This window comes from Sminthopsis crassicaudata, chromosome 4 (assembly GCF_048593235.1).
Source record: "Sminthopsis crassicaudata isolate SCR6 chromosome 4, ASM4859323v1, whole genome shotgun sequence".
Lineage (NCBI taxonomy): Eukaryota > Metazoa > Chordata > Mammalia > Dasyuromorphia > Dasyuridae > Sminthopsis > Sminthopsis crassicaudata.
Window position 1 is genome coordinate 102,788,960 of NC_133620.1, and position 26,364 is coordinate 102,815,323.

The window sequence follows — 26,364 nt, forward strand, 5'->3', positions numbered from 1 at the left end:
TGCTTTCCAGTTCTACAATTCTCTGGTTCTATGCTCCTCTGGCCTCCCACTGCATCCTGAACCATTGCCAGTCATCTTAACCTATGTCTTGACACTGGACACTGATGACTGTGGGATAGAGAATGATGGGGATGACTTCTTACAGCTCTGTGTCACTTAAATCCAACTCACTTGCAAATCAAGACATCACCATTATGATGTTACTGATCTTCTTCAAGAACAAAGAATGAATAACAACTCAACATGGCTTAGTATAAAGTATGATGCATGAGCAAAATCAATACCATTATTTATGCTAATACAATGGAAATAATAATTAGACATACTTCTCATCAAACTATAGTCATTAACTTTATTAATCAAATGCAAACATTAGTTTACATTATCTCTTAGGTAATGTAAACATTAACCACTAAGGAACAAACAAACATTCTGATTTCTTAGGGCTTCCCAATGACAAGGTTCCTTTTTTGCCCAGCTGGAGGCCATTTGTCTGTCTCTGAGTTAGTTGCCTGGCAAGTCAGTAAATCTCAATCAGTCAATCAGCACTGCTTTCAGTGAGCCCCAGGGATGCTTCACTCTCAAGTGTGGGAAATAAGGAGACTTGGTTGTGACCTCAGATCATTCTGGGGACAGCTGGGTAGCACAGGGCTTGAAATCAAGAATACTCCTCTTCAGACTTCAAATCTGGCCTCAGACACTTACTAGTTGTGTGATCCTGGGCAAGTCATTTAATCCTATTTGTCTCAGTTCCGCATCTGTTAAAGGAGCTGAAGGAAATGACAAATCACTTTAGTATCTTTACCAAGAAAACCCCAAATGGGTCACAAAGAGTTGGACATGACTGAAAACTACTCAACAACAACAATAAGGTCAGTCTGAAGGCTGGGAATCTCTGTCAATTTCTTATAGTTTAAACTGTGAATATTAGCTAGTTACACAAAAATTCTGATTAGTGATCAGTGATTTAATTTGTTTACCAATTAATTTGATTGGTGCTGGATGACAAAAGGTGCACCAAACCTGATTTTCCCATTGATGGTCTGTCCAATCCAGGGGTCCCAAATATTTATCAGTTGTTTTTGAACACACACATGTTGTTTACCAACCTGTTCCACAAATACTTATCTTAATATTGAAAAACAAGTTATGAAAAAATTTAAAAATACTCCACAAAATGGTGACTTAAAGCAAATTGGAGGCACTGATGTCAAAATAACAAACTTATCCTCACTGAGCCTAAGCAGATGGGATTTTCATTAGCACAGTCTAATTTGGCTGTCTTTACCTATACATTTAACAAGTTCTTCCTCACATCTGGTTTGATTCTTTTTTCTGCCATATGAAGCTAATTTCTCTATTTTTTCCAGGAAGAATCTTCTAAGATTTTCTAAGAAGGTATAATCATATCAGATGGCAGACACAGGTCCTGGAAAAACTCAGGTACCAGATTCCTCAAATGATATTGTGGTTGCGTGGAAAGGGCTTTCTATAGCTACCCTTCCCATCTCTACCATATCCTCAACCTGTTGATGGTTTTGTCTTTCAGTGATACTAATTAAAACTTGGTCTTTTCTCTGAGGACAGGCTTCATAAAAGGGGTGCTGACTTAGTCTACTCTAGCATTTGGGAAATTTAAAGCAAGTTTCACAAAAATTTGAACATATACATACATGGAGTAATAATTTATTTATGGCATAAATTTATTTTTTTTTTTACCTCCTACAAGGAAAAATTCACAGTTCAACTTCAAATCTCTGGGAGTGGAAACTCAGAGTTGGAGGGGAGAGGCTGGAACAACAAGGTAAGCATAAATGGTGGAGGTATCCACAGCCCTGGGAGGGGCTATCCATAGACTAACCATATCTAGTGTCACCAGCTGTCTGTTACTCCTTAAAATGTGTGAGATACCTGCACCAGAAAAGCTCTCATGTGATTAGGATAACTAACACCACTGTACTAAGGCAGCTTGGTTTTTCTATCTCTGAATGGGTTAAATTGAGATAAATTTAAGAATCATCAGCCTCCTTGAAAAAATGATATTTTAAATAAAAAGCCTGTTTCAAAAAATCATAAATGAAAACTCCCCCACCTCTTAGAACCATAGGATGAAATAAAGACAGAAAAAATCCACTGAACGCTTAAAAATTTTAAAAACTCTCCTAATTACATGTTAAAGTAATTTAAAAAAATTTTTTTTAAATTTTGAGTTCCAAATTCTATTTCTCCCTACTCCCTGAAATGGTAAACAATGTATAGGTTATATATATATGCGATCATGTAAAATGTTTCCATATTTGTCATTTTGTACAAGAAAGCTCAAATAAAAAAGTGAAAAAAGTAAGTGAAAAATAGCATATTTCAATCTGTGTTCAGAGATTCTTTTTTCTGTTCTTTTTCTGACGTGGATAGCATGTTTCATCATTAGTCCTTTTAGACTGTCTTAGGTCATTGTATTACTGAAAATAACTAAGTCATTCACAATTCTTTATTGTACAATATTGCTGTTGTTGTATGCAAGATTCTTCTGGTTCTGCTCACTTGATTATGTACCAGTTCATATAACCTTTTCCAGGTTTTTTCTGAAATCATCCTGCTTGTTATTTCTTATAGCAAAATAATGTTGCATTACCATCTTATATTACAGTTTGTTTAGCTAGTCCCCAACTGATGGATATTCCTTTGATTTCCAATTCATAGCCAACCTTGATTAAGCACTGGAGAGGGAGGGACTAAATGACTCCTAACTTACCTTGAATGAATCCAGAGTAGAAAATAGAGATTCATTTGAATAGTCCAATAAAGAGTTGTCCCAACAGCCATCTTTATGTGAAGGATGCAAAGAATAGAAGGTTGAAAAAAACAAGAGATATTCTAACTCTGAAAGTGTAAAAGTTTTGTAACATTGTCATCCAAGACTCCATTATGTTTATTCCACAAGTAAACTGCTCAAGAGATAGGGAGAAGGAAGCTGGGTCCACTTGCTAAAGGAAAGCTGAATATTGGGGAAAAACAAATCACAGTAGATACTGTAGTGTAAAAGGTTAAATGATTACCTATCAGGAGAGAAGGACAATAATATAAGAGTAGCAGGCCTATATGGGAAGTATGATGGCAGGAAAATCGCTAACAAAAGAGTAGTGCTGTGTAGAATACTGAGCAAACCTTGGTTTTCCCCTTTGCTGAGGTCCCACTCAGAACAATACTCCAAGTAACAGGAACTGAATAGAATCCTATGGGAGGGATAACCCACCAAATAGGGATATTTCTTGACTCTTTTTGGAAATGAATGTGAGTCCTTCTGATATATTTTATTGTGGAAATACAACTTTTCTATGTTTTAAAGCCTTGTGAATCTGTGTGCTTAAAAGGGAAACTAGTGTCTATACTTTGGGAATGGCAGATACGAGAGTTCCCAGGTTCCCAGAGAAAAATAAGTTAGAAAAATGATTTGTCTCCAAAATGTATTTTTTCCTTTGTGTGTGAGGGGGGCGGGGGAAGCCTTTGACATAAGAATTACAGGATCAATAAGGCTTTTTTGAAGCAGGGAAGAGTCCAACTGTATGGAGGGTGTGGGAGAAGTTAGAGAAGTGGAGAAGCTTAGCTCCAGCAATTTCCAGACTAGGTGAGAAACAGAGAAGATAGCAGATCTTTGCATGTATCAGATCTTTGCATGTATTAGCCCAGCTTTGGAAAGTATGAATTAATACTCCCTTCATATTTTCTTGCATACTTCCTCACAGATCAAGAGTTGTTGAACTTGCCCCCTCTCTTGCCCTCCATTACAACTCACTATTTTGCACCAACAGCATCATGAGTAATCTTATTCCTGTTTTATCACTGATCCTGGAGACATCATCCACAATAGTTTCTGTGATTGGGAGGGATTTTAGTTTAGAGGGACTGTTTAGTTTACTCTTTGCTTGAATAGAAAATATCCTCTACATCATGCCCTAGAAGTAGTCACTTGTTCAATCATTCAATTGTGTCCACAATACCACCAAACCCTCATATCCTCCTCTATTTCTGAAAGTCAATCTACATTCATATTCATTATTTCTAAGATGCTATTTATCCATATCATCCTCTGCCATCACCTTTTTCTTTTACCTTCAACCTTTCCCAACATCAGAGTCTTTTCCAAGGAGTCCCATCTTCTCATTAGATGGACAAAGTATTTAAGCTTCAGCTTCAGAATTTGAATATTGCAATGAATACCTGAATTAATTTCTTTAAGTGTTGACTTACTTGAACTCCTTGTTGTTCAAGGGACTTTCAAAAGTCTTCATCATTAATGAATGATGACTAGCTAATCTCTAGTTAAAGAACTCTAAAGGAAAAATCACTGCCCTCAGATGTAGCCAATTACATTTTTGATAGTCCCTCCCATTAAAAAGTGTTTTTTTTACATTGAGTAATAAATCTATAGTCCTGAAATTTCTATCCACTTTACTTCTGATGCTGTTATGGACTAGGCTTGACTCAAGCCAGTCTAGTGGTTGAGGTCTAAGATTGGAACAAAATGAGAACTCAGACCATTTAACATGTAGTTAACAGAAGGAGATTTATTTAAGAATAACATGGAAGAGTTGCATATCAAGAAACCTAGCAGTGATTCATTTGGTCACACCTTCCCAGCTATGTTTGCCATAAAGCATCTTTCAGATAAGGATCTTTTGTAATTAGCCAATTGAAAAGCTACATCAATGTAATTCCTTAGACTCCTCAACCAATTAAATCTTGAGGAATGGTGTCAGTATTTTTAAAGGAAAAACTAGCCTAAGATGTATGGGTAGACATAGCATTCTACCCCTTAGTGGCAAGTTTTTTAAAGTTTTCTAGAGGATCTTCCACTACTTAAATGATTCTAGAATTATTATTGGACCTTGGGGATGCAAGAAGCCTGTATAAGTAGAATGGAAGGAGTAGCTTAGTGCGGGTAAATGAAGAACAAAAGACAATAAACTATGTTAATGCCCCCCTCAAAGAACGACTAAACATGGAGGGAAATGAAGGCCAGAATCCTAGGCAATCCTTTCTTCAGAATGGCTGAATCCTGGATTTTAATTGTGTCGATCATGTGGTGAGTGATGCCAAATCTTTGCCATTTGCTGGGTCTGTATAAAGGGGAGAAGCTGAGCAGGTGTAGTACCAGGAACATCAAAATTACAGCACAGATCCCCGTCAAGGTCAGGATCATCTAAATTAAGGTAGCTAAAATGATTTCAATTTCAATTCTGTACAAACTCTAGTAATCGGTTAGCCCCTACTCGAACTTCTTCCTCAAACTCCATTTATCACTTTGTGTCTCACTTCTATACTTGGAAGGTTATATTTTATATCCTAGTTATTTATATATTTTATTTTTGTGTATACTTACCAAATATGTAGTCACTAAAAACAGTGATCTAGCATAAGGATCTGCATAAATTAGGTGTTTAATAAATGCACTTTGAATGAGATTGGAAAAAAGTTAGGTAGGTAAGAGATTATTTCTCTCTTGTAAATATGCAGCCTGTCTTGGTGCCAGGCTTAATACTGCGGCTTTCCCTATATCACAACTCATGCTGTTTTTCCTGGGACCTTCATGTGGGGAGTGGGGAGAGGATGTCAAATCTTTGTCGTTTTAGAGGCTTATGCTGAGACACGACTTCTTTTTTCTTCAGGAGATAGACAGTTTTGCTCTTTCTCTGTCATTAAAAAGCAAGGTACCTCACAACATTTGCACACCTTGGTCCTCCAAGCTATTTCTAAGAAGTGATCCCTTGAGTGCTGACTACTCTACTGGCAACAATGTGGAAGGGTCTTAACAATTCTAGTTTAAGTAAAGAAAGGGTCATTTTTGGTCTATTATAAATTACATAGTTGGGGACTATGCTATTGTCAACTCCTCCATCCTACAGGAGTGCTTCTTCTTTGTGCTGGGGCTCTGTTATTTATTCATGCTACCTACAATCAAGGGCATCATTGTGTGTAGCCTGTATATTACATTTTAAAAAATATTTATTTTTCCAATTACATGTAAATTTAAAAAAATTTAAGTTCCAAATTCTCTCCTCTCTTCCCCTACCCAATGATAGGGCAAGTACTATTATATCAATTATACAAAACAAATTTTCGTATTAGCAATGTTGCAAAAGAGAACATACACATACATACACACAAAGCCAAGAAAAATAAAGTATTCAGAATTCATTGATTCTTTTTCTAGAGGTAGATAGCATTTTCCATCATGGATCCTTTGGACTTGTCTTGGATTATTGTCTTGATTAGAGTAGCTAAGTCTGTCCCAGTTGATCATCCTTACAATATTGTTGTTACTGTGTACAATGTTCTCCTGGTTCTGTTCAATTCCATTGCATCAATTCATTTAAGTCTTCCCAAGTTTTTTGTCATTCTACTTGTCAATTTTCACAGCATAATAGTATTCCATCACAAAAAATGCTATAACTAGTTCAGTTGTGCTGGAACTCTGGGTTCCCAGGAATCAGCTGGAATCAGGATCACTAAATGTCTTTATTCTTGATCTTTTACAGTCAAGGTCAGGGGGTTAGGCCTAGTTACCTCACACACACCTTCCTCCCTCAAACGCCAGGAGAGACTGAGTCAGCTTCCTCGTCTCACTTCCTCCTCCTCTTCCTCCTCCTCCCACACACGTCACTTCTCCCTCTTTGTCCCACCAATCAAGTCAGCACAGAATAGCTAGGGAGGGTCAACCTTCACACAAGTTAATAGGGAACTGTCCAATTGGCAACTGGTCTCTCGTGCTTCATTATCCAAGTCATTGCTCAGTTCTAGCCCTTTACACAGTTGTTCCCAAATTGATAGATTCTCAATTTCTAATGCTTAACCACCACAAAAAAAGCTGTTATAAATATTTTTTGTACAAATCAGTTCTATTCCTTTTTCTTTGATCCTTTTGGGATACATACCTAGGAGTGGTATTGCTGGGTCAAAGGATATGTACAATATTATTGATCCTTTGGGTGTAGTTCCAAATTTATCTCCAGAGTGGTTGGGCTTGTCCATTACATTAATGAGACCAGGAACAACCACAAAGGATAACTCAAGCAAAATAGAGAATTCTGAGGGGCAGCTAGGTGGCGCAGTGGATAGAGCACCAGCCCTGAATTCAGGAGGACCCGAGTTCAAATCTGATCTCAGACACTTAACACTTCCTAGCTGTGTGACCCTGGGCAAGTCACTTAACCCCAGCCTCAGGAAAAAAAAAAAAAAAAAAGAAAAAAAGAAAAGAAAATTCTGGTCAGGATGTTAACTTTTCCCCCCTATCAGTGGTTGTCCTTTTCAGTACAGAAACTGTTTCTAATCCATTCCAAGTGAGGAACTTTCTAAGGCAAATTCCTGATTTCATGAACTCATCATGCTGCTAAAGTTCAAGATGTCCACCTGAGAACCACTATTCACTTACCTGTGCTCAGGTAAGCAACCGCAAAGCAGAAAAAACAGCTAGAAGATTATCATGCACCTTACAGCTGCTTTTTCTCCCAGGATGGAGGGGGACAACTACAGCCTGTTTTGAGCCTCACACTGCTACACCCTTTACTGGATATCCCAGCCAGAGAGAGTTATAGTTTAAAGTTCCAGAGTGAGACAAAAGCCACCTCTCTTTTTCTTTGTCCTTCACAAATTATTTCGGGTACTCACATTTATCTACATCTTCAACTCTGGAAATGTTCCATAGTGTGTTAGACCTGGAACTGGTCAGATATTGTGAATATTCACCAATTAAGAAAGTACAACCTTAGGGTGGAAGCTAAAGAATCATATCAGAGGTAAAGAGTGGAGTAGTAGCAGTTGGGAAGTGGACCAAGAGAAGGTTTGGCAAGAGAGAACTGTGAGGAGGAAGGGACTTCCTGAGGGGTACTATTGAAGAATACAAGAATACAAGCTGGCAGCAAATGGTGGCAGAAGATAACAAGAAACCAGCAAGGAGTTAGGCATATTGGAAAGCATAGGACTATGTCAAAAGATGGTAATGACAGATAACAATTGAGAAAAAAAAAAAAAAAAAAAAAAAAGCAATGAAAACCAAGCCAGAGAGAAAGAGAGGGCCAGTTTCTAGTCCAGGACAGTAGGCCATGGATTTTGTGGGGATTGTGTGACTGAACCCTTGGTATTTTAGTAAAGGAATGGCACTTACCAGAAGATGGGTTAAGAGTTACCAATTGGGCTAGCTATATCTCCATTTAAAATTTTTTTTTTCTCAATTACATATAAACAAATAAAAAAATTATTTGCTTATTTCAGTTCCAAATTCTCTCCCTTTCCACCTTTTTGAGAAGGTAAGCAATTTGAGGTGGATTATGCTAGCTATATCTCTTTTCTTTACATGTATTTTAATGAACCTCATTCTATGTTCCATACCTTATTGTCTTGATCCTGATATTATTGAGACTTCTAAGTAGAGGTAAATAAGCCATAGAGGTAATATTGGGCTGTGTTGGATTGACTCTAGTCCATGTAAGCCCAGAGCAAAAAAGGCTCAGGGATCACATAATTTTGAATCTGGAAGAGACTTCCATGACCATCAAGTTCAATGTCCACATCTTCCTTCTGTGGATACCAAAACCCAATTTAATTCAGCAAGTATTTGTTAAGTACCTACTATGTGCCTAAGCATCAGGGATACAAAACGATCCCTGAAACAATCCCTACTTGAAATGAACTTTCATTCTTATGGGATAGATAGTAATTAGATAAAAATAAATACAATATAAATATAAAATTATTAATTATATACATTTATTATGGATATGTATATACACACAAAATAGTTAAATATAAAGTAGTTTGTCAGGTACATGATTATTAGTTGTGAACATCAAAGAAATCTCCATGTAGGAGTGTATTGCGTCTTAAAGGATGAGAAGGACTCTGTGAGGGGGAACTAAGACAATGTGTTCCAGGTATGGGGGACAAAGGCCTGAGAGAGGGGAATTGGAATGGCGTGAGTAAGATCAGTTTTTCAAGATCTCAGAGCATAGAGAAAAGAATAGTATTTAACGAAACTGGAAATACAGGCTAAGACCAAGTTGTAAAGGGTTGTAAAAACCTAAAAGGGTTGTCATAGTAACATGTTTCATCTTAAAAGTAATAGGAAGCCATAGAGTTGGAAACTATGGGAATAGAACAGATTAGCTTTAAGGAACTTGGGTAGCATATGCAGGATGAGCTAAAGGAGGAAGAATGACCAATGTGACCCATGAGGAGGCTGTTCCAATAATCTAGGTGTGAGGTGATGAACTAATGTGGTAGTTGTGTGAGAAAAGAAAAAGGATCAAATGTGAGACATATCTAGAAATGGAACAATTTGGCAACTATATGAATATATACAGAGAGGGAAAGTGAGAACGTGCATATTATTCTGAAGTTACAAATCTGAGTCAGTGACAAAATAGTGGTATGTTCATTGGAAATAATGATCCAAAATCTGCCTTATTCTATTGCCTTATTTCTCCCAGATCTCGCCCAATCCTGTCCTCAGAACCTTCCAAAATTGATCTAAGTTCTTATTAGCTAGAATTCTTCCACAAGATCATCCTTTCAAATATTTAAATGTAGCTATCCCCATCTACCCAGCCTATTTCCCAAGCTAAATGCTCCTAGAAACCTCAGCCTAATTATCAAGTAATATTATCTTACAAACTTTTACCATCCCGTAAAAGAGGCATTATACTCTTTTTCTTTGAGCTCAGAAGATAGGATTAGTGAAGATAAATTATGAATGTGGAGGGGAGGCAGATTTAGATTTCAAGGAGATACTCTTCTAATAAATACAACTTTATTCTAGGCGGAGCACATACTCATTCACTGGAGATTTTTAAAGAAGGATGGATAACTTGGAATGCTATAGAGAATATTCCTATTCAAGTCAAGCCTAGATCTTAACCTTAGTAGTTTCTCTTAATTTTTAGATTCCATGTCAAAAAGGGGGGGAAAATGAGTCTAATGTAACAGAATAAAGTTTAGTGGAAATAATCTTGTCTTATCAACCCAACAAGGATAGAATGTTCATGTGAGAGCTTTTAGTCTAGCCAGTCAGTTAATAAGGGTTTATTAAATACTTATTATGTGCCAGGCACTGAACAGTCTAGCATTTGGTTCTAGATCCCAATAGCTTAAGAGGGAAATTAAAAAAAACATAGTGGAAATAGGATAGCAATACAATTATATAGTCTTTTAAAGCTGCAAAATATTTTCCATATTCCCTCACTCCTATAAGGTTATTAGTCCAATTTTTATGACCTCTGTTTTATGAATCAAGTTTAGAGGTTAAGTCATTTACCCCAGTTTACACAGCTTGTGAGTATTTGAGCAGAACTCATACCCTGGTCTCCTGATACAAATCTAGTACTCATTCCATTATACCTGGTACTTCTGGACCATGAGCCAGCAAAATTCCCATGGTCTCAGTCAGTCACACCTATTTACATAAGGAAGCATTAAGGATTCATTAATCTGGAGCCTTTGAGCCCCATGGCAAGACAAATTTTTGCATGACTTCCCATGGTGCCTTATTCTAGCAGCATTTTCAGATAAAGATGCCATTAGTAAAGAAATATTTAGATATAACAGCTGGTCAGGGGAAGCTGTCTGGGATTCTTTAGTGATTTGTTTCCAACATTTCCCTCCAGACTACTTTCTTATTCTTTTGAAAAGAGGGAGTGGAGGCAGACTGATCCATAGTGTATATGTTTCCTGAACTTAATATATCCATGACAAGAAATACTGAGGTGAGATTCCATGGGCTGGCTAAATCACAGAGTTAAAAAGGGCCCTAGGGCCATTGCACCCAACTTACCCCTGAAGAAGAATCCTCTCTATCACCTGCATGGCAAGTGGTCTTCTAATCTGTGCTTGCAGATCCCCAGACAAGGAAAACTCATTACTTCTTAAGCAGCCTCTTTGGGACAGTACTAATGTCAAGAAGATTTTCCTTAAAAATCAAGTTTAATCTTTTCAATAGCTCCTAACCATGGCTCCTAGTTTTGCTTTATGAGGTCAATAAAAACAAATCTAAAATTCATTTTCCCCATGATAGTCATTTATAGACAAGACTGTCTGGTTCCTCCTGCATCTCCTCTTTTCCTGGGGAACATCCTTATTTTTTTTCAGATGATCTCCATATGACACTAATGCATTGTTGGTGGAACTGGGAAATGATCCAACCATTCTGGAGAACAATCTGGAACTATACCCAAAGGTCTATCAATCTGTGCATGTCCTTTGACCCAGAAGTGCCATTACTAGGTCTGTATCTCAAGGAAATCATAAAGGAAAAGTTGTGGTAGATGAAGGTAATGGAATATCATTGTTCTATAAAAATTATTAACAAGTTGATTATAGAAAACCCTAGAAAGATTTATATGAACTGATGCTGAGGGAAAATATGATAGAAACACTGATAAAAATATGAAACCATACAGTGTTACTCACCAACCCCTGGGGAACTCCCACTCTTGCCATTTATCATTGATCATTGAACTATTCTTTGAATACAATCAATTTAGACAGCTCTAAACCCATATATTATCCTTTAATCTATTCTGGAATACTACTTCCATTTCTTCCTCAAAAATAATAAGAGATATTGTATTAAATGCTTTGTCAGAAATTAGATATAGTGTATCTTCAGCACTACACTGGTTTAGCTAATGATCAAAAAAAGAAAATAGACTTAGTAATGAGGAAGGAAGAAGATAGGTTAATGATTTCCAAATATTCATGGGGCCGTCTTATGACAGAAAGCTGAAATTACTTCTACACAACTTGCTTGTGGGCACCCTCTCTAGGTTGTAGATAAAGGGAGTCAGATTTTGATTTGATAGAAGGAAAAACTTTCTAACAGTCAAAAGTTGTACAAAAATGTGACAGGTCTTCTTATGAGGGAGTGAACAGTACCATACCTGGCACATCCCTCAATGATTGATTGTACCTTCTGAAACTTTGCCAAAAAAAAAAAAAAAAAAAAGCTTTACAGCATTAGTGTTCCTCAGATTTTGTAAAGTCTGATGCAGGCCTTCTTCCCACTTCTTGCCATTTACTGGCTCCATGAATAAGTGAATTTAGGTGAAAATTTAGATGAAGCCATATTATAAGGTTCCATACTTTTTGTATTTTATGATCTTGTTGAAGTTCAAAAGGAGACCCCAAAAGGTTGGGGTTGTCATGAGGTGTCTCAAAAGAATTTGAAGGCTTGAACCTATCTCTAAGTCAAAGGGCAAAGTTTATTGTAATTGTAATGCCTATCAAAGAAGGTCAAATTCCACAAGGATTTAGCAAAGAACCTGACATAAGAAGACAAATACACAGGAAAAGATAGAGAGATCTGGCTCTTCATGTCACTAATATGCTAATTTTATGGTCCTGTGGTAGAACTGAGGAGTAGTCTGGCATGTACTTTACCATTTGTCTCAGAAACCCTGTTATTACTGACCAACAGATGGTTATCTGGCAGTCAGTACAGTTTCTAGGACAGAGACTTTAGGATCACTGACAAACAGAACAATAGCATTCCTAAGGTTTGGGGGCCTCAGGATTACTGCTATATTTCTCCTAGAAGTTGCACTCCCATCCAACTGATACAGGTTTTTTGATATTCCTTGAATAGGACATTCTAAATCTCTGCCTTTCCACTGAGGTATGGGGTGCCTCATGCCTGAAATGTTCTCACTCCATACCTCCACCTCCTGTCTTTCTTCAATTCGTTGCTGAAATTCCATCTTCTGTAAAAGAACTTTCCACATCCCCTTCAATGTACCTTCCCTCTGAGAATTGCCTCCAAATTATGTTATGTCTAATATATACATAGTTGCTTCCATGTTTCTCCCCCATTAAAATGTAAGTTCCTTGAGGTCAAGGACACAATATTTTTGTCTTTCTTTGTAAGCTCAGCTCTTAACATATTGACTTTACTTCAGAAACAATGCCATACATTTTCTAAATGGGAGATCATTCACTTGATTGATTGACAGTGGTCCCACTATCAGTTTTCAACTTTGTCAGGGATGGTGTAGGACAAATTTTTATGTTGGGGTTGTATTGGGTAACATTAAAATCTTTTCTAATTTGAAAAGCCTATGCTTCTATATATAAAACCCCCCAACACATAATGATTTTGTATCCTTTAAAAGTTTATTCATTTAGAACCCCCTCACCCCAACAAATACACAATTTAATTCTAGGAGATAATTAGAGTTTTCCCATGCTCACTCTGCTCTTTCCAAAATTAAATAGCTAGAACTTTTTTTGGAGGAGGGAGAAAAGAATCAGATGGAATTCAAAAGAGATCTTGCATGTGGCAATCTTACAGGATCTGTATAAAGTATCTCAGGGAACAGGAAGTCTTGCTTTAGGGGACAGCTGGGGCCAGTCCCACAAGGTTGTTGCCACGGTCAAAGACAGAGTAAAATTGGCCAATGAACACATCTCCAAGAATCCAGAGTGGCCCCGCTGGGGGATGGATGTCAAGGCCCTGGAAACCACTGGTACAGAACTCCATTCCATCCACAAAGTCCTGAAGTTGAAGAGTACCAGCAATGAACAAGAGGAAGCAGGAAGTCTTACTTCCTCAGAGTTTGCCTTTGTGGTTAATGGTGGTACCAGAGGCTGGAAGCCCTTATTTAGGTTTAGGAATGTTAATCCTTTTCTTTCCCACCCCACACATTGGGACTTATGAAAGTGGGCCACACATAAAATCACACAATGGGTCAGACTGAGAATCATGTTTGGGAATGGCTAGAAGGAATTTTAGAGATCATTGAATTCTAGCTTCTTCCAAATAAACAGAGGGCCAGAAAGTTGTGGAGAGTCAGAGGAGAAAGCTGGAGAGGGGCTTCTGGGATTTATGTGCCCCCCCCCCCAGATTACATGAGTATAGCAGCTGCCTAAGAAGGAGGAAGTAGGAGAACAGTGAAGAAAAACCAATAGTTGATGAAACAGGGAAAAAACACTTACCATCAATGTGTAGGCTGTAGGGGGGAGGGTGTAGGGGATTCCGTTGATGGTGAAGGTGACGTCTGGCATCACATTTAGGTTGTTACATTCCATGGCATACTAGGAAATGACATGAGGGGAAATGCTGACATTTCTCTTTCTCTTCAATGGCCACAATATACCATATAAGGAAAATCCCCATTCCCTTTCTACCCACTTCTGCTGCCTCAAGCGGGCACTCACTTCTCCATCTGTTGGCACGGCCCCAATGGCATTCTGCAACTGCTTGATCTTGTCAGATGGTCCCGTGATGAGGGATGTTCCTGTGTCCACTATGGCTTGGCAGCCCTCTGCACAGAACATGATTGTGCCTCCCACCTGAATGCTGGGGGTAAAGGTAAAGATCTAGGAAGGGCAAAAGACCGTGGAATAGAGGGCCGTGAAATAGAGCTTGGCCATATGGCCCTCTGGATAGTGAATCTGTTCCCTATTGTCCTAACAAACAAAGAGGAGAGAGAGACAGAGACAGAGACAGACAGAGACAGAGACACAGAAAGAGACAGAGAGAGAGAAACAGAGAGAGAGACAGAGACAGACAGAGAGAGAGAGAAGAGACAGAGAGAGACAGAGACAGAGAGTCAAGGAGACAGAGAGAGGGAGAGAGACAGAGAGAGACAGAAAGGGGGAAACAGAGAGACACAGAGAGAGAGAAGAGACAGAGAGGCAAAGAGATAGGGAGACAGAGAGAGAGAAACAGAGAGACAGAAAGAGACACAGAGAGAGACAAAGGCAGAGAGAGAGAGGCAGAGAGACAGAGATAGAGGAGGGAGGGAAGAAGAAAGGAAGGAAGGGAAAGAAAGAAGAAAAGAAAGGATGTGATGTGCTACTAATTTTTACATCACTATTCTTGAACATGCATCTACTATGTCAAAATACTGTGTTAATAAAAACAATACTTACGATTCAGACACAACACAGAATCTCAAATCTGGGACTGGGAGATGTCATCCAGTCCAACTTTTTTACTTCATAGATGAGGAAAGTGAATTTCAAAGACAGAATTGGTGTTTGAACTTAGATCCTAGACTCCATAGTCAGAACACTTTCCATTCTACTACATTGCCTTCTAATTTTTTTTTCCCCTTTTTTTTGAGAGGTAATTGGGATTAAGTGACTTGTTCAGGATCACAGAGCTACTAAGTGTTAAGTATCTGAAGCTGGATTTGAACTCAAGTCTTCCAGATTCCAGAATTGGTGCTCTATCCGTTGAGCCATCTAGCTGCCCCTTCTTTTTAAAACTATCTTTTTGATCTGCACCTCCTATATAATCATTGATATGGTCCAACTAAGTCGGTCAGTGCTACTCCATGGAAAACACTCACTTGTCCAGTGCTATCTGCCAGTAGCCCTGTTTGGTGATGGGGACCCAGTTCAGGCTTCCGGTGAAATGAGCATGATCATAACCTCCAAAAACCAGCTCACTTCCAGTGGGGCTATCTGGATTCCTGTTGGGAGAGAAAGTCAACCAGCCAGTGAGGGGAAGACCTCAACAGTCCCCAGATCCCATCTGTGTTGCTGCCTATGTCATTTTCTTGTGGATGCCCCAAGTGGAATATCTTACCTTATTTGATTCTTACAATAACACTAAGACACTCTCTTCTTGTACAGGTGAAGAAACTGAGGCACGAATGGGTGAAATAATTTATGATTGCTGATTTAAAGTTGGAAGAAAACTTAAAAGTTGACCTCCTTTATTTTATCTTTTTCCTCCCGTTTTTAAAAGAAGCAATCAAGGTTAAATGACTTGCTCAGATTCACACAGCTAATTAAGTGTCAGAGGTGATATTTGAACTCAGGTCCTGACTCCAAAACCACACCTAACTGCCCTTACCCCTTTTGTTTTAGAGATAGGGAAAGTGAAGGTCAGAGAGGTCAATCGAAGTGGGCAGGCTCACACAGGGCTTAAGTGGCAGAGCTGGGATTTGAATCTATGTCCTCTGATTCAATGTCTAGAAGTCTTTTCACAATGCCATTGCTAACTTTCACAAAGGGTTTTTTTTCATATGTAATGGCTATTCAGTAGCAGAGTCAAGACTAAAATCAGGTTTTCTTAGTCTAGATTCCAGGGATTTTTCCTTCTCCACCATGATATTTTAATCTTTTATTCTCTGATTTTTTGCTTTAGGTACCAAGTCTCTGACACTGAATCACATTGCATAATGCATGGCATACAGATTATAGTAATGTAGCTAGTATTTATATATTGCAAGCATTTCATAAATATTATGTGAATTTTTTTCCGATGAGGCACTTGGGGTTAAGTAACTTGCTTAGGATTGCACAGGTAATAAGTGTTAAGTATCTGGGGCTGCTTTTGAACTCTGAAGAGAATGAGTTTATGGGAAAAAAAATATGAATTTCTTCTTCCCAAGGACTCCCAAGTCTATACTTTAAGATTAGTGCCCTATCCACTGAGCCACCTCACTACCCCCTCACTTTATAAATATTAACTCATTTAACTCTCATAACAACTCTAGGAGCTAGGTGCTGTTATTATTCCCATTTTACAGATGAGGAAAATGAGGCAGGCAGAGGTTAAATGACTGCTGAGGATCACACAGCTGGGAAGTAGTCTGAGGCCACATTTGAACTCAGATCTTTCTTCTGGATCCAAGTTGCTGCTTCTAAGCATTTCTGGAAAGCCATGGTCCTACTTTGCTCTGACTAGATCACATTTGGACTATTGCTCTCAGTTCTTGGTATCCTATATTAGAGACATTTAGACAAGCTAAAGGTATTCTGAGGAGGAGAAGGGAGGAGGAGGAGGAGGAGGAGGAAGAGGAGGAGGAGGAGGAGGAGGAGGAGGAGGAGGAGGAGGAGGAGGAGGAGGAGGAGGAGGAGGAGGAGGAGGAGGAGGATAGTGAATAGCCTGGAGCCTGTATAATAGAAGGATCAATTTAAGAAATTTAGCATGTTTAGCCTAAAGGAGAGGAGGTTCTTCTCCAAGGGTCTAAAAGGATTAGACATGTTCTAAATACTTGCAAAGAGGCAAGTTGAAGCTTGATATGAGGCAGAATTGTAGCTGCCCCACCTAATGAAATGTTTTATCTCAGGAGAGAGGAAGGTGCCCCTCGATAGGAGTCTGTAGGAGAGGCTGGTCGACCACTTGTTGGGCTGTTATAGAATGAATCCTTGATCTGTGGGTTGGGCTACATGACCTGGGAGTCATCTCTTGATCCCTGAAAGTCTGTGCTTTGATGAGTCTACACTCTATGAGTCAGTTAATCTCCTGAGCCTTAGGAATAGAAGGTTAAAAACATCCTGGTTGAACAGGATCTATATGGAACAGAATGAGTTTATGGATGAAAACACATATAAATTTCTTCTTCCCAGGGACGGGAGAAGCAGGGGGAGATTCATGGTCTAAGGAAGAATATGCACAGATTTTGGCACCAGATACCTGCCTACCCAATGGGCAGAGGGAGCATCTACATGTTGTTGTTATTCAGTTAATGTCTTATGATTTACGACCTCATTTTGGGGTTTTCTTGGCAAAGATATTGGAGCGATTTGCCATTTTCTTCTCCAGCTCACACTACTGATAGGGAAAGTCAGAGGATCTGGGTTCAAGTCTCTCTTCTGACACCTGTTACCTTGTGCCTTTGGGTAAATTATATCACCTCTGAGCCTGAGTTTCCTCACTTGTAAAATAGACATGAAAATTCTTCCTTTGTCACTTCACAGAGGTATTGTAGGAATTAAACAGCCCTTAAATGTTGTGTACTTTGGAAACCATGAATTGATATAGAAATATAAATTGCAATTATTACCTGGTCATGTAGACAGAAAATATAGGCATATCCACCAGATTTTGGGCTATCATATTGTCGAACACTGGAGTGACTCCTCCCACAGCCAACGAGGGATAGGCCAGCCCCAGGATGCCATCAAACTCTGCATTCACAAAAGTGCTTCCTGGCTCGCTGACACTCTCTCCAAACTGCTGGTTGGCTACTGTAATTCCTTCTACCTGGCATGAAAAAAAAAAAAAAAAAAAAAAAAAAAAACCAAGAAAGAGATTGTATGAAAACAAAGTTCCTGGGTTCTAATTTTGGTTGCCATCTGCTTTGCCGAATGTTCTGAGGCAATTTCCTTCCCTTCTCAGTTTTTCCCTATGCTAAATTTATATAATGATCTTAGCCACCCTTCCACAAACTTCAAGTGAAGGCTGAGGGATTTTTGAGGTGCTGTTAATAGTCTGAACTACTTGAAGGAATATGAACCAGGTAAATTAAAATGCTGTAATAGTCATTGTTATGTGGGCATTTCTTTTCTTTCTTCCCCGTCCCCATCAATCAGCTCTGGAAATAACTTACCAACTATGAGAGAAGAAATTAGATAGGAATTCACAGATAGGACCAGGAATGGAAAGTACATAGTGTTTATCAAGCTATCAAGGCTTTAAATTGAGAGAAATAATAATTTTGAGAAAGGAGAAAATGGTGATCCAAATTGTGTCTTACAGAAACTTGGTCCACTCCAATGATTCCGGACAAGCTCCCCGTGCCATACTGGATGGAGAAAGAGTTCCCATTCTCCACATAAGTGCTGGACTGAGATGGGTAGAAGCGATTGTGATTCTCTGCAAAGTGAAAATATGTCAAGGATCAAATGGCCCCATTACCTGCTAGTCATTCTTCAAAGATATCCTGTTGGTTAATCCAATTGAAGCCAATCTGATCCAATAAGCATTTATTGAATGCTTCTTATGTTCTGGGTGCTGAGAATATAAAGAAAAAAAAAACAAACCCAGCTCCTTGTTTGGAGGAGCTCACATTCTACTGGTATCCCATATCACATGGAGCTTGTAGCATCCTCATTCTTTAAATCTTCAGAATGGTAAGGCAGCTGGGGCATAGTTAAGAGTTCTGGATATGGAATCAGAGAACCAGGATTGGAATATAACTCTGCTGCTTGGCTACTTTTGTGACTTTGGGTCTGTGACTCTCAGTTTTTTCATCTATGAAATGGGTGATCAAGAAAGAACCTCAGAAGACCTCCCAAGTTCCTTCTAACTCTCCTTCCCAAGACTTTAGGTGTGGAGCCCCAGGTCCTCTCCTCTGTTCCCTCCCTCAGTAAATCACATTGTCTATGATTGTCCAATGCATGAGTCACTAGCCATGGTAGCTCATGGGTTTGTGGCCACATTGTGGAAAGCTGCTGTTGAGTCAGAGGTTTACAAAAGTGAGATCATTAGTATGAGACGTTGCTCCACATGTATGTGATGATTTGGACTCTTCCTGTTTCTAAACTTGCCAGATAAATGAGTTCTTTACCAATACTTCTATTCTTGTCTTTGTCATTTTCCTCCTCCTCCTGACTCCATATGACATATCACCTCATTAACTTGAACTAATGGGATGAACCAATGCCAATCAAGTACATGAAACCCTAGACTTGAATGGCAGCTAATAATTACAACATCTAGTGCTTTAAGGTTTAAAGAATACTTTGTAAATATTATCTTTATTTAACTTTACAACAACTTGGAAGGTCCTGCTCTCATTATTCCCATTATAAAGATGAGGAAACTAGAGCCAGAGAGAAAGGTCTTATAGCAAATTAGGGATCGAGTCAAGACTTGAATCCAGGTCTCCTAATCTCATTTCATATTCCCTGTACTGTACCACACTGGCAAGCAACATTAATTTAATGTAAACAAATGAATGTACTCCATCCCAGTCAGGCAGGGGCCTCCTGAGTGTGAAATATTCCCTAGAGGAGGAAATTCCAGTCAATCTTGGTCACGCAGAATTTCACCTTAATTCTCAGGCTACAGTCAGGCAATTCTAAACAAAGGAGAAGATCTGCACCCATCACTGGGGTTGCCTCTAATAATAATTACCCATGTTTGTATAACACTTAACATTTGTAAGGTTGATAAGTACCAATCTATCTTGGTAAAGGGAAAACAAACTTTTGTCAAGTGCCTACTGTGTGCAGACACCATGTTAAGTATTTTACAAATATGATCTCATCTCATCTTGACAACCCTGGGAGGTAAATACTGTATCATCATCCCCCCTTTACCTTTGAGGAAACTGAGGCAAACAGAGTCAGGATCACAGAGCTAATAAATGTTGGAAACTGAATTTTTTTCTGATTTTTCTGATTCCGGTTTCAGTGCTCACTATTTACTATGCCACTAAGCCACTGTTGCTTTCACAGTTTTGGTTAAAAAAACAAAAAACTTTGCATATAGTGCTTTCTTCATAACCACCCTATGGGGTAAATAGTATTATCAGCATTCCCATTTTTTATACATTAGATAACTCAACATGACTATATTAAATGACCATTTTTTTTTCAAATTTAACAAACATTCATTAAGTACTCACAATGTGCCAAATATCAGACTAACTCAGCCTTTTCCCTCCCATTCAACAAATATTCATTAAGTACCTGCAATGTTTTGTTTTTTTTTTTTATTCAGCAAACATTCATTAAGTCCTTAGAATGTGTCAGACACCAGAACACCTCAGTTGTTAAAGTTGTACAACTTGGACTCCAAACCGGCCCTTTAATGCCTTTAGCCCTTTAACAGGGCTCCTTTCATTGTTCCTTCCTGTCTCTGTGAATTTAGTGGTCTAGACATAGTATTTAAATGAGGCTGACCTTCTTCTGAATAAAATGTTCTAAGAAATTAATTTGATTCAGTTCTGTTTTTTTTTTCCCCCTTAGGAATAATAGTGATAGTCATAATAAAACTAAAAAGGAAATTCCTTATGAAGAAGTTCTCTTTCCCAGGACCCTAGATCAGCACAAAGTCTCTGGCTTGAACTGATCATCAAGCTCAGCTTTGTTGACTACCTCTGTCTGCCTACTCAGAAATAGTCATTTCTCTTTCAATCCTCCCATTCTTCCTTTAGAGATTCAAAGGTTTCCATTTGGGCTGGTGAATTTTTCCTCAATGATTCCCATCAGGATGAAAGAGTTTATCCCAAGTGTGGCCAGTGTCCAGAGGCCCCTGCCCTGGCATTATCTGTGGGTGATCCTGGCAGAAAGAGAGATTGTGGGATGGGTGGGATAATTAGAATGGGAGGGGAAGATTATTTTTGGAGACCGAAGCTTCTTGTTCTGTGCATTTCCCAGGTGAACTTTTGCAATCACTCACACCCAAAGATCTTAGATTCCTTCCCGTATCCTTTCCTCTTCCCAGTTCCACTTACTGCAAGCTGGGCTGACACAATACACTGAAGGAACCCAGAGATTGGAGGAACCCGTGTCAAAGATGACAGTGAAATTCTGAGGTGGCGAACCAATGGAGATGACTCCATAGTATTCCATCTGAGAAAATGGGAAAAGTATGAGAAAAGAGAGAGTAATTGTTTTTTTTTTTTTTTTTTTTTTTTTTTCCCAATGAAATGAAGGCTAAATAAAGGGAGGAGTCAGGCCATATTGAAAAACAAGTATTACTCCTAACTTCTAAGCAGTTTATTTCAGCCAAATTCATTTTTATATGGACGTTAAACATTATAAACAGAGTCCATTAGATCATCATGGAACCCTGACGTAAAAGTTCTTAACTGCTCATTCATTAGAATATTTGTGACACCGTTCCCAGGAAGCTAAGGTTCCTAGCAATGTTGTATTTTCATGAAAGTGATTCCTGAAATGAAGTAGGCTGTTAGCCTGTATCAGACTTTATAAAGTCAGTGCCACAAATATTCTGCAAATCTTAGGAAAAATGTGCATAGTCTCAAAAAGGCAGAAAAAAAGGCTTCTAAGAAACCAAATAATAATGCCTTTCATTTGTGTAACAGTTTCCAGAAAGCTTACATGTACATTATCCCATTTGATCCTCACAATACTCCCATGAGTTAGACAAGGTAAGCATTATTATTCCCATTTGACAGATGAGGAAATGGAGGCTTTGAGAGATGAGGTGGCTTGCCCAGATTTCTAAACCAGTGAGGTCAGAACTAGAATTTAGGATTGGAATTTAGGGTTTTTTGTTTGGTATGTTTTTATATGTACTGGTTCCTTTCCTCCACCCTTAGCCCCTTCTCTCTACTGGAATTCAAACTCACCCACCCTCTCCTGAGAAACTCTTTTCTAAATTCTAAATAGAACTCAGTCACACAAAGATCTTCTTAGCCAGGGCAGAACAGAAAAGGGAGCAATTATGCAGACATTTAGGATTACTCATCTGGATGGATCTAGGGATTAAAAGTAGCTGGAAGTCAGGCCCTGAAATTAACAGTGTCCACTGCCATCGGGCCCCTGACCCTTTCAGTCATTCTCTCCGTTTCTTCTCCTTACGTCCAAGTAGTTGATGAGGGGCTCATTAGCACTCTGGTCTTGGGAGCAGAAGTCAGTGAACTGGACCATATCCAACTTGTGGGTCTCCCAGAATTGGGAAAGTTGTCCTCTTTCCCTCAGGGTTTTCCGTAGGGATTTATGTCTCTTCAAGGGCAACCTGAAGGATGAAGAACCCCACCACCACCCTTTGGGTAAGAAGTGTTGATATTATTTTATCCCTTATGTCTGTCTTCCAGCATTCAACTTCTATCCTATCCCATTCCAACCAGCCCAATTTATTGTCTAGGGATTCTTTACTTGAGGTTCACAGACCCCCTACTCCAATAAAGGATCCATAGATAGATTTCAGAAGTGGATGGGAAAAATTATGTTTTTAATTTTACCAAACTATAACTAAAATTTATCATGTCCTTCAATTGATAAATCTAGAATAGCAAACCCTTATTCTGAGAAAAGGTCTATAACCTTCACTAGATTTCCAAGGGTATCCTTGTCATACAAAAAATTTAAGAACCCGGACTAAAGAATAGCCTAAGAGATAGTGAACTTGACAGAGAAGAGTCTTGGTTTCACTTGACTCATGGGACTTCCTGCTTGCTTCCTTTGCCTCAGTTGCTTCTCCTATAAAAATAATACTTTATATGTAAGGTATAGGTAAAATACTTTGAGAGCATTTATTCATTCATTCATTTTCCCTCCCCTCCTCCCCTACATCCCTTCCTCTTTCCATTCCTTCTTTATTTCTCTTCCTTCCTTCCTTCCTTCCTTCCTTCCTTCCTTCCTTCCTTCCTTCCTTCCTTCCTTCCTTCCTTCCTTCCTTCCTTCCTTCCTTCCTTCCTTCCTTCTTTCTTATTAAAAGCTTCTATGTACAAAGCACAATTCTAGGTATTAAGGATACAAACAAAGAAAAAAACAATTCCTGCTTTGGGTCATTCAGGAGATCTTATAACAAAAGGAAAGAACTGGAATGTTACCAGACTTGTGAAAGCTAAATTCAATTCAGCAAACATTTATTAAGAGCTTCTTCTATGCAAGCCACCCTTCTGGGGAGACAAAAAAAAAAAAAAAAAGGCATACCTGGCCTTGAGAAAATTATATTCTACAAAATGATTAATTTAATTATTCAAAAGTGAAAGGCTGACCAATTTTTTTTTTTTTTTTTTTTTTTTTTTTTTTTTAATATTTAGGGAAGGCAGAGAACTCCAGAGAACTTCCTGGGATGAAGACTGTAGGGCTAATTGCTTTTTAAGGTCCTTTTTCAGATCATAATCCTATGAAGCTTCTTGGTGAGGTGCTTTGAGCTATAAATTGCTGAAGAATTTCATAGAATCTCAGAGGGTGTATGACTAATATGAAAATAGGTTTTACGTGATTGAACATATGTAACCCATATCAAATTGCTGATCTTCTTAAAGATGAATAAGAGGAGGGAGGAAGGGAAAGATTTGGAACTCAAGATTTGTAAAAAGAATGCTAAAATTGTCTTTACGTGTAATTAGAAAAAACAATGCTATAAAAAGATTTAGAATTGAAAGAGGACATCAGAGGTCAAATATTTAACCTCTACCTTAAGCAGAAATTCCATTTATGTCCATTATGTCATCTAGCCTTTGCCTGAAGACATCCAATGTCAAGAAGTTACTTCCTCTTGAGCTATTTCTCAACAATTAATTAAGAAAAGAATCATCTTATTTATCTTCAAGGATAAATCTGTAGAGGTTGGAGAATAGATAAGTTGACCTTTAAAGAACCCATTGGTTATTTCAGGCATAGTATGGAAGGAATCTTTGATATTATCTAAGCTGACTCCTTCTCTCTCATTTTTCAGATGAGAAGACTGAGGCTTAGAGAAGTTAATTTATCCAAAGTCATATGGGTCACATGATGGTAAAGCCAGAATTCAGAATCAGGTTCTCTGGCTTTAAACCCATTTTTCTTTCCCATGGCAGCATTCTGCATCCTGTTCTAGATAACATGACCCACAAAATGACCTCTCGACAAAAAAGCTTCATGAAAAATTTCCTCACCATCTTTTTCCTACCAGTCTTTCCTTCTAGGGGAAGTCAAGAATTAGAGGACCTTCTGTGTGTCTCACCTAAATAGAAGGCAAAGCAACGTGCTCACCTGAGAATTCCCTGGACTAATCCCAAGCCAAGCAGCAGTTGTAGTAAAAGAGGAAAAGTTTTCATCCTGGTTCCCTTGGATCTGACTCTACCACTCTCTCAATGGCTTCTGGAAATCCCTCCTTTCTGTTCTCATATGGGGCAGTTAAAAAAGCAAGTTTTACCTCACCCAGGCAAGGACAACCCAACCCAGATTTGAGGGACTGGTGATAAGGTCCCCAAAAGTCAATAGAATTGGATAAAAGGTAAACAGAAGGCATGTGTAATAGGGCGGTCCCATTTTCAATCATGGCCTTATTACTTTCCTGAAGGGAAGGGCATGATTGCAATGATAGAGGACTCCATTATTCCATTTTCTGTGGTTCTGTCCTTGCTTCCCCCAATCTGAATGAACACAACCTTCACCTCCACCTCCAAGAAGCCATGCTTTCCTTCCCTAAAACTTTTCAGGTGATAGCCCCTCTTCCTCAAGGGGTCTATTCATGCCTTCAGTTGTTAATGCAATCTTTTTGGAGTGTGGGAGTGCTCAGGGAAGATTAGCTCTTCTGGTGAGAGGGCTGCTGAGTTCTTTTCAGGGCTGCTTTCCACCTTTGATGTCCACCTGATCTAAAGCTCCCTTTGGCTCTGAGAAGCTGTAGCAGGCCTAATAGCCACACCCTGGTAAACCATTATTTAGTCTGTGGGCATACAGAGTAAACCAGGGTGAGGGCAAGCAAGGGGTCTCAAACGTTAATGAGTTAGTAATGGTCTGCCCCAAGCATGTAAAGCATGGAATGGTGGAATGGGTGGATGAGAGCAATTTGTTCAGTCATGAAGGCAGCTGGAGTAAGAGCTGTGCAATGTTGCTTCAGCTTGGTTAGATTTGGGAGTCACCAAGGTCATCCACTGCCTCTCAGACCCTCCCAGTTGCCTTGACTCTGTTCTGCCACTAGACAGTGATGACTTGGGAAGGGAGAGAATGAGAACGATGACTTCATGCAACTCTGCCTTACTTAAATTCAGTTTACTCACAAATCAGAAGACATTACTCATATCATCTTACCATTTCTACTTATAACAAAGTCCTGTGGTGACTGGCAAGTGATGAAGCAGCAGATGTGGATGCACTGGGAGCTGTAACCTACACATGGGAAGCTCAAGCCATAGGGTCATTTTCTTACTTCAAGCAGCAATGGATTTGGTAACTCCCGGGTAGAGCAGCCCTTTAAAGATCCCACCGTTCCCCTCCTGGTTTGAAGAAGCTAGAAAAGTTGTCCTAAAAATTGTCTGCTTCCCTAACCCTGGCCTGATTACCATGGCAGGTGGGTATCCTACCCAAGTCAAAACATAAAGCAATGTAGAAAATATTCTGCAAAGATGATCTATTCACCCTGGACACATGCATGGTATGTGTGCATACTTATAGACAACACAAAATCCAGTAGGCCAAAAGACAAATGGCTTTTGTTGTGGAAAGAACTGAGCAAGGTCAAAAAGCGACCCTGACTGAAACAAGGCTGGCAAAGAAGGCCAATTTACTGAAGTCAGAGCAAGATGGATACAGATTTTTCTGGAATGGCTGCAGTGAGAGGAAGCAGGGAAGCTGATGTGGGTTTTGTGATCAAAACCTAATCTAGTGAGCAAGCTTGTTTGTCTATCAAAATCAGTGAATGTCAGAGATTGCCACTTGCAGAAAAACACCACGCTACCATCATTGCTGCCTATGTTCCCACTATGAAGAACCCTCATGGGGTCAAAAAAAAAATGTATAAAGACCTGGAGACCCTTATTGTCGATGTGCCTAAAGAAGACAAGTTTATAACTCTGGGTGACTTTAATTCTAGAGTAAGCTCAGATTACCAGATATGGCAGGGAGTCCTTGGGAAGAATGGGGCCAGAAACCTCTATAGCAACAGCAGTGGTCACTTACTACCAAAGACATTGACCAAAGTGCAGGAAAACTCCATGGATCACCTCAAGGCAA

General features: G+C 39.0%; 1 protein-coding gene and 1 long non-coding RNA gene across 5 annotated transcripts in view; one reads left to right on the top strand and one right to left on the bottom strand.

Moving 5' to 3' along the window:
- Positions 1–18,616, top strand: part of LOC141565642 (uncharacterized) — a 48,136-nt gene extending 29,520 nt beyond the window's left edge. For 2 of the 3 annotated variants that reach the window (XR_012489078.1, XR_012489076.1), the window contains exons 2-4: positions 1,371–1,443; positions 1,730–1,804; positions 18,482–18,616. This is a non-coding gene — a long non-coding RNA (uncharacterized LOC141565642). Of the gene's footprint in view, positions 1–764; positions 873–1,370; positions 1,444–1,729; positions 1,805–18,481 lie in introns of those variants that run through there. The other variant, XR_012489077.1, reaches the window with a different exon arrangement.
- On the bottom strand, positions 327–24,482 carry CTSE (cathepsin E). Of its 2 annotated transcripts, none has more exons than XM_074308979.1 (9): positions 24,403–24,482; positions 22,279–22,435; positions 21,186–21,303; positions 18,480–18,598; positions 17,787–17,986; positions 15,339–15,461; positions 14,200–14,341; positions 13,978–14,076; positions 327–770 (listed from the first exon to the last, which is right to left on the bottom strand). In XM_074308979.1, exons 1-9 carry the CDS (start codon positions 24,465–24,467, stop codon positions 762–764), a joined length of 1,032 nt encoding a protein of 343 aa, XP_074165080.1. In that variant the 5' UTR covers positions 24,468–24,482; the 3' UTR covers positions 327–761. The 2 variants fall into 2 exon arrangements, with proteins under 2 accessions (XP_074165080.1, XP_074165079.1); XM_074308978.1 differs by lacking the exon at positions 327–770 and adding an exon at positions 13,134–13,537.
- Between the last annotated feature and the right edge of the window lie 1,882 nt (positions 24,483–26,364).

Coding starts and splice junctions, on each gene's coding strand:
- CTSE (XM_074308978.1), bottom strand. CDS start 24,467: ATGAAAACTTTTCCTCTTTTACTACAACTGCTGCTTGGCTTGGGATTA. Junction 21,304..22,278: donor CCCTCATCAACTACTTGGAC/GTAAGGAGAAGA, acceptor CCATTTTCTCAG/ATGGAATACTATGGAGTCAT. Junction 18,599..21,185: donor TTGTGTCAGCCCAGCTTGCA/GTAAGTGGAACT, acceptor TTCACTTTGCAG/AGAATCACAATCGCTTCTAC.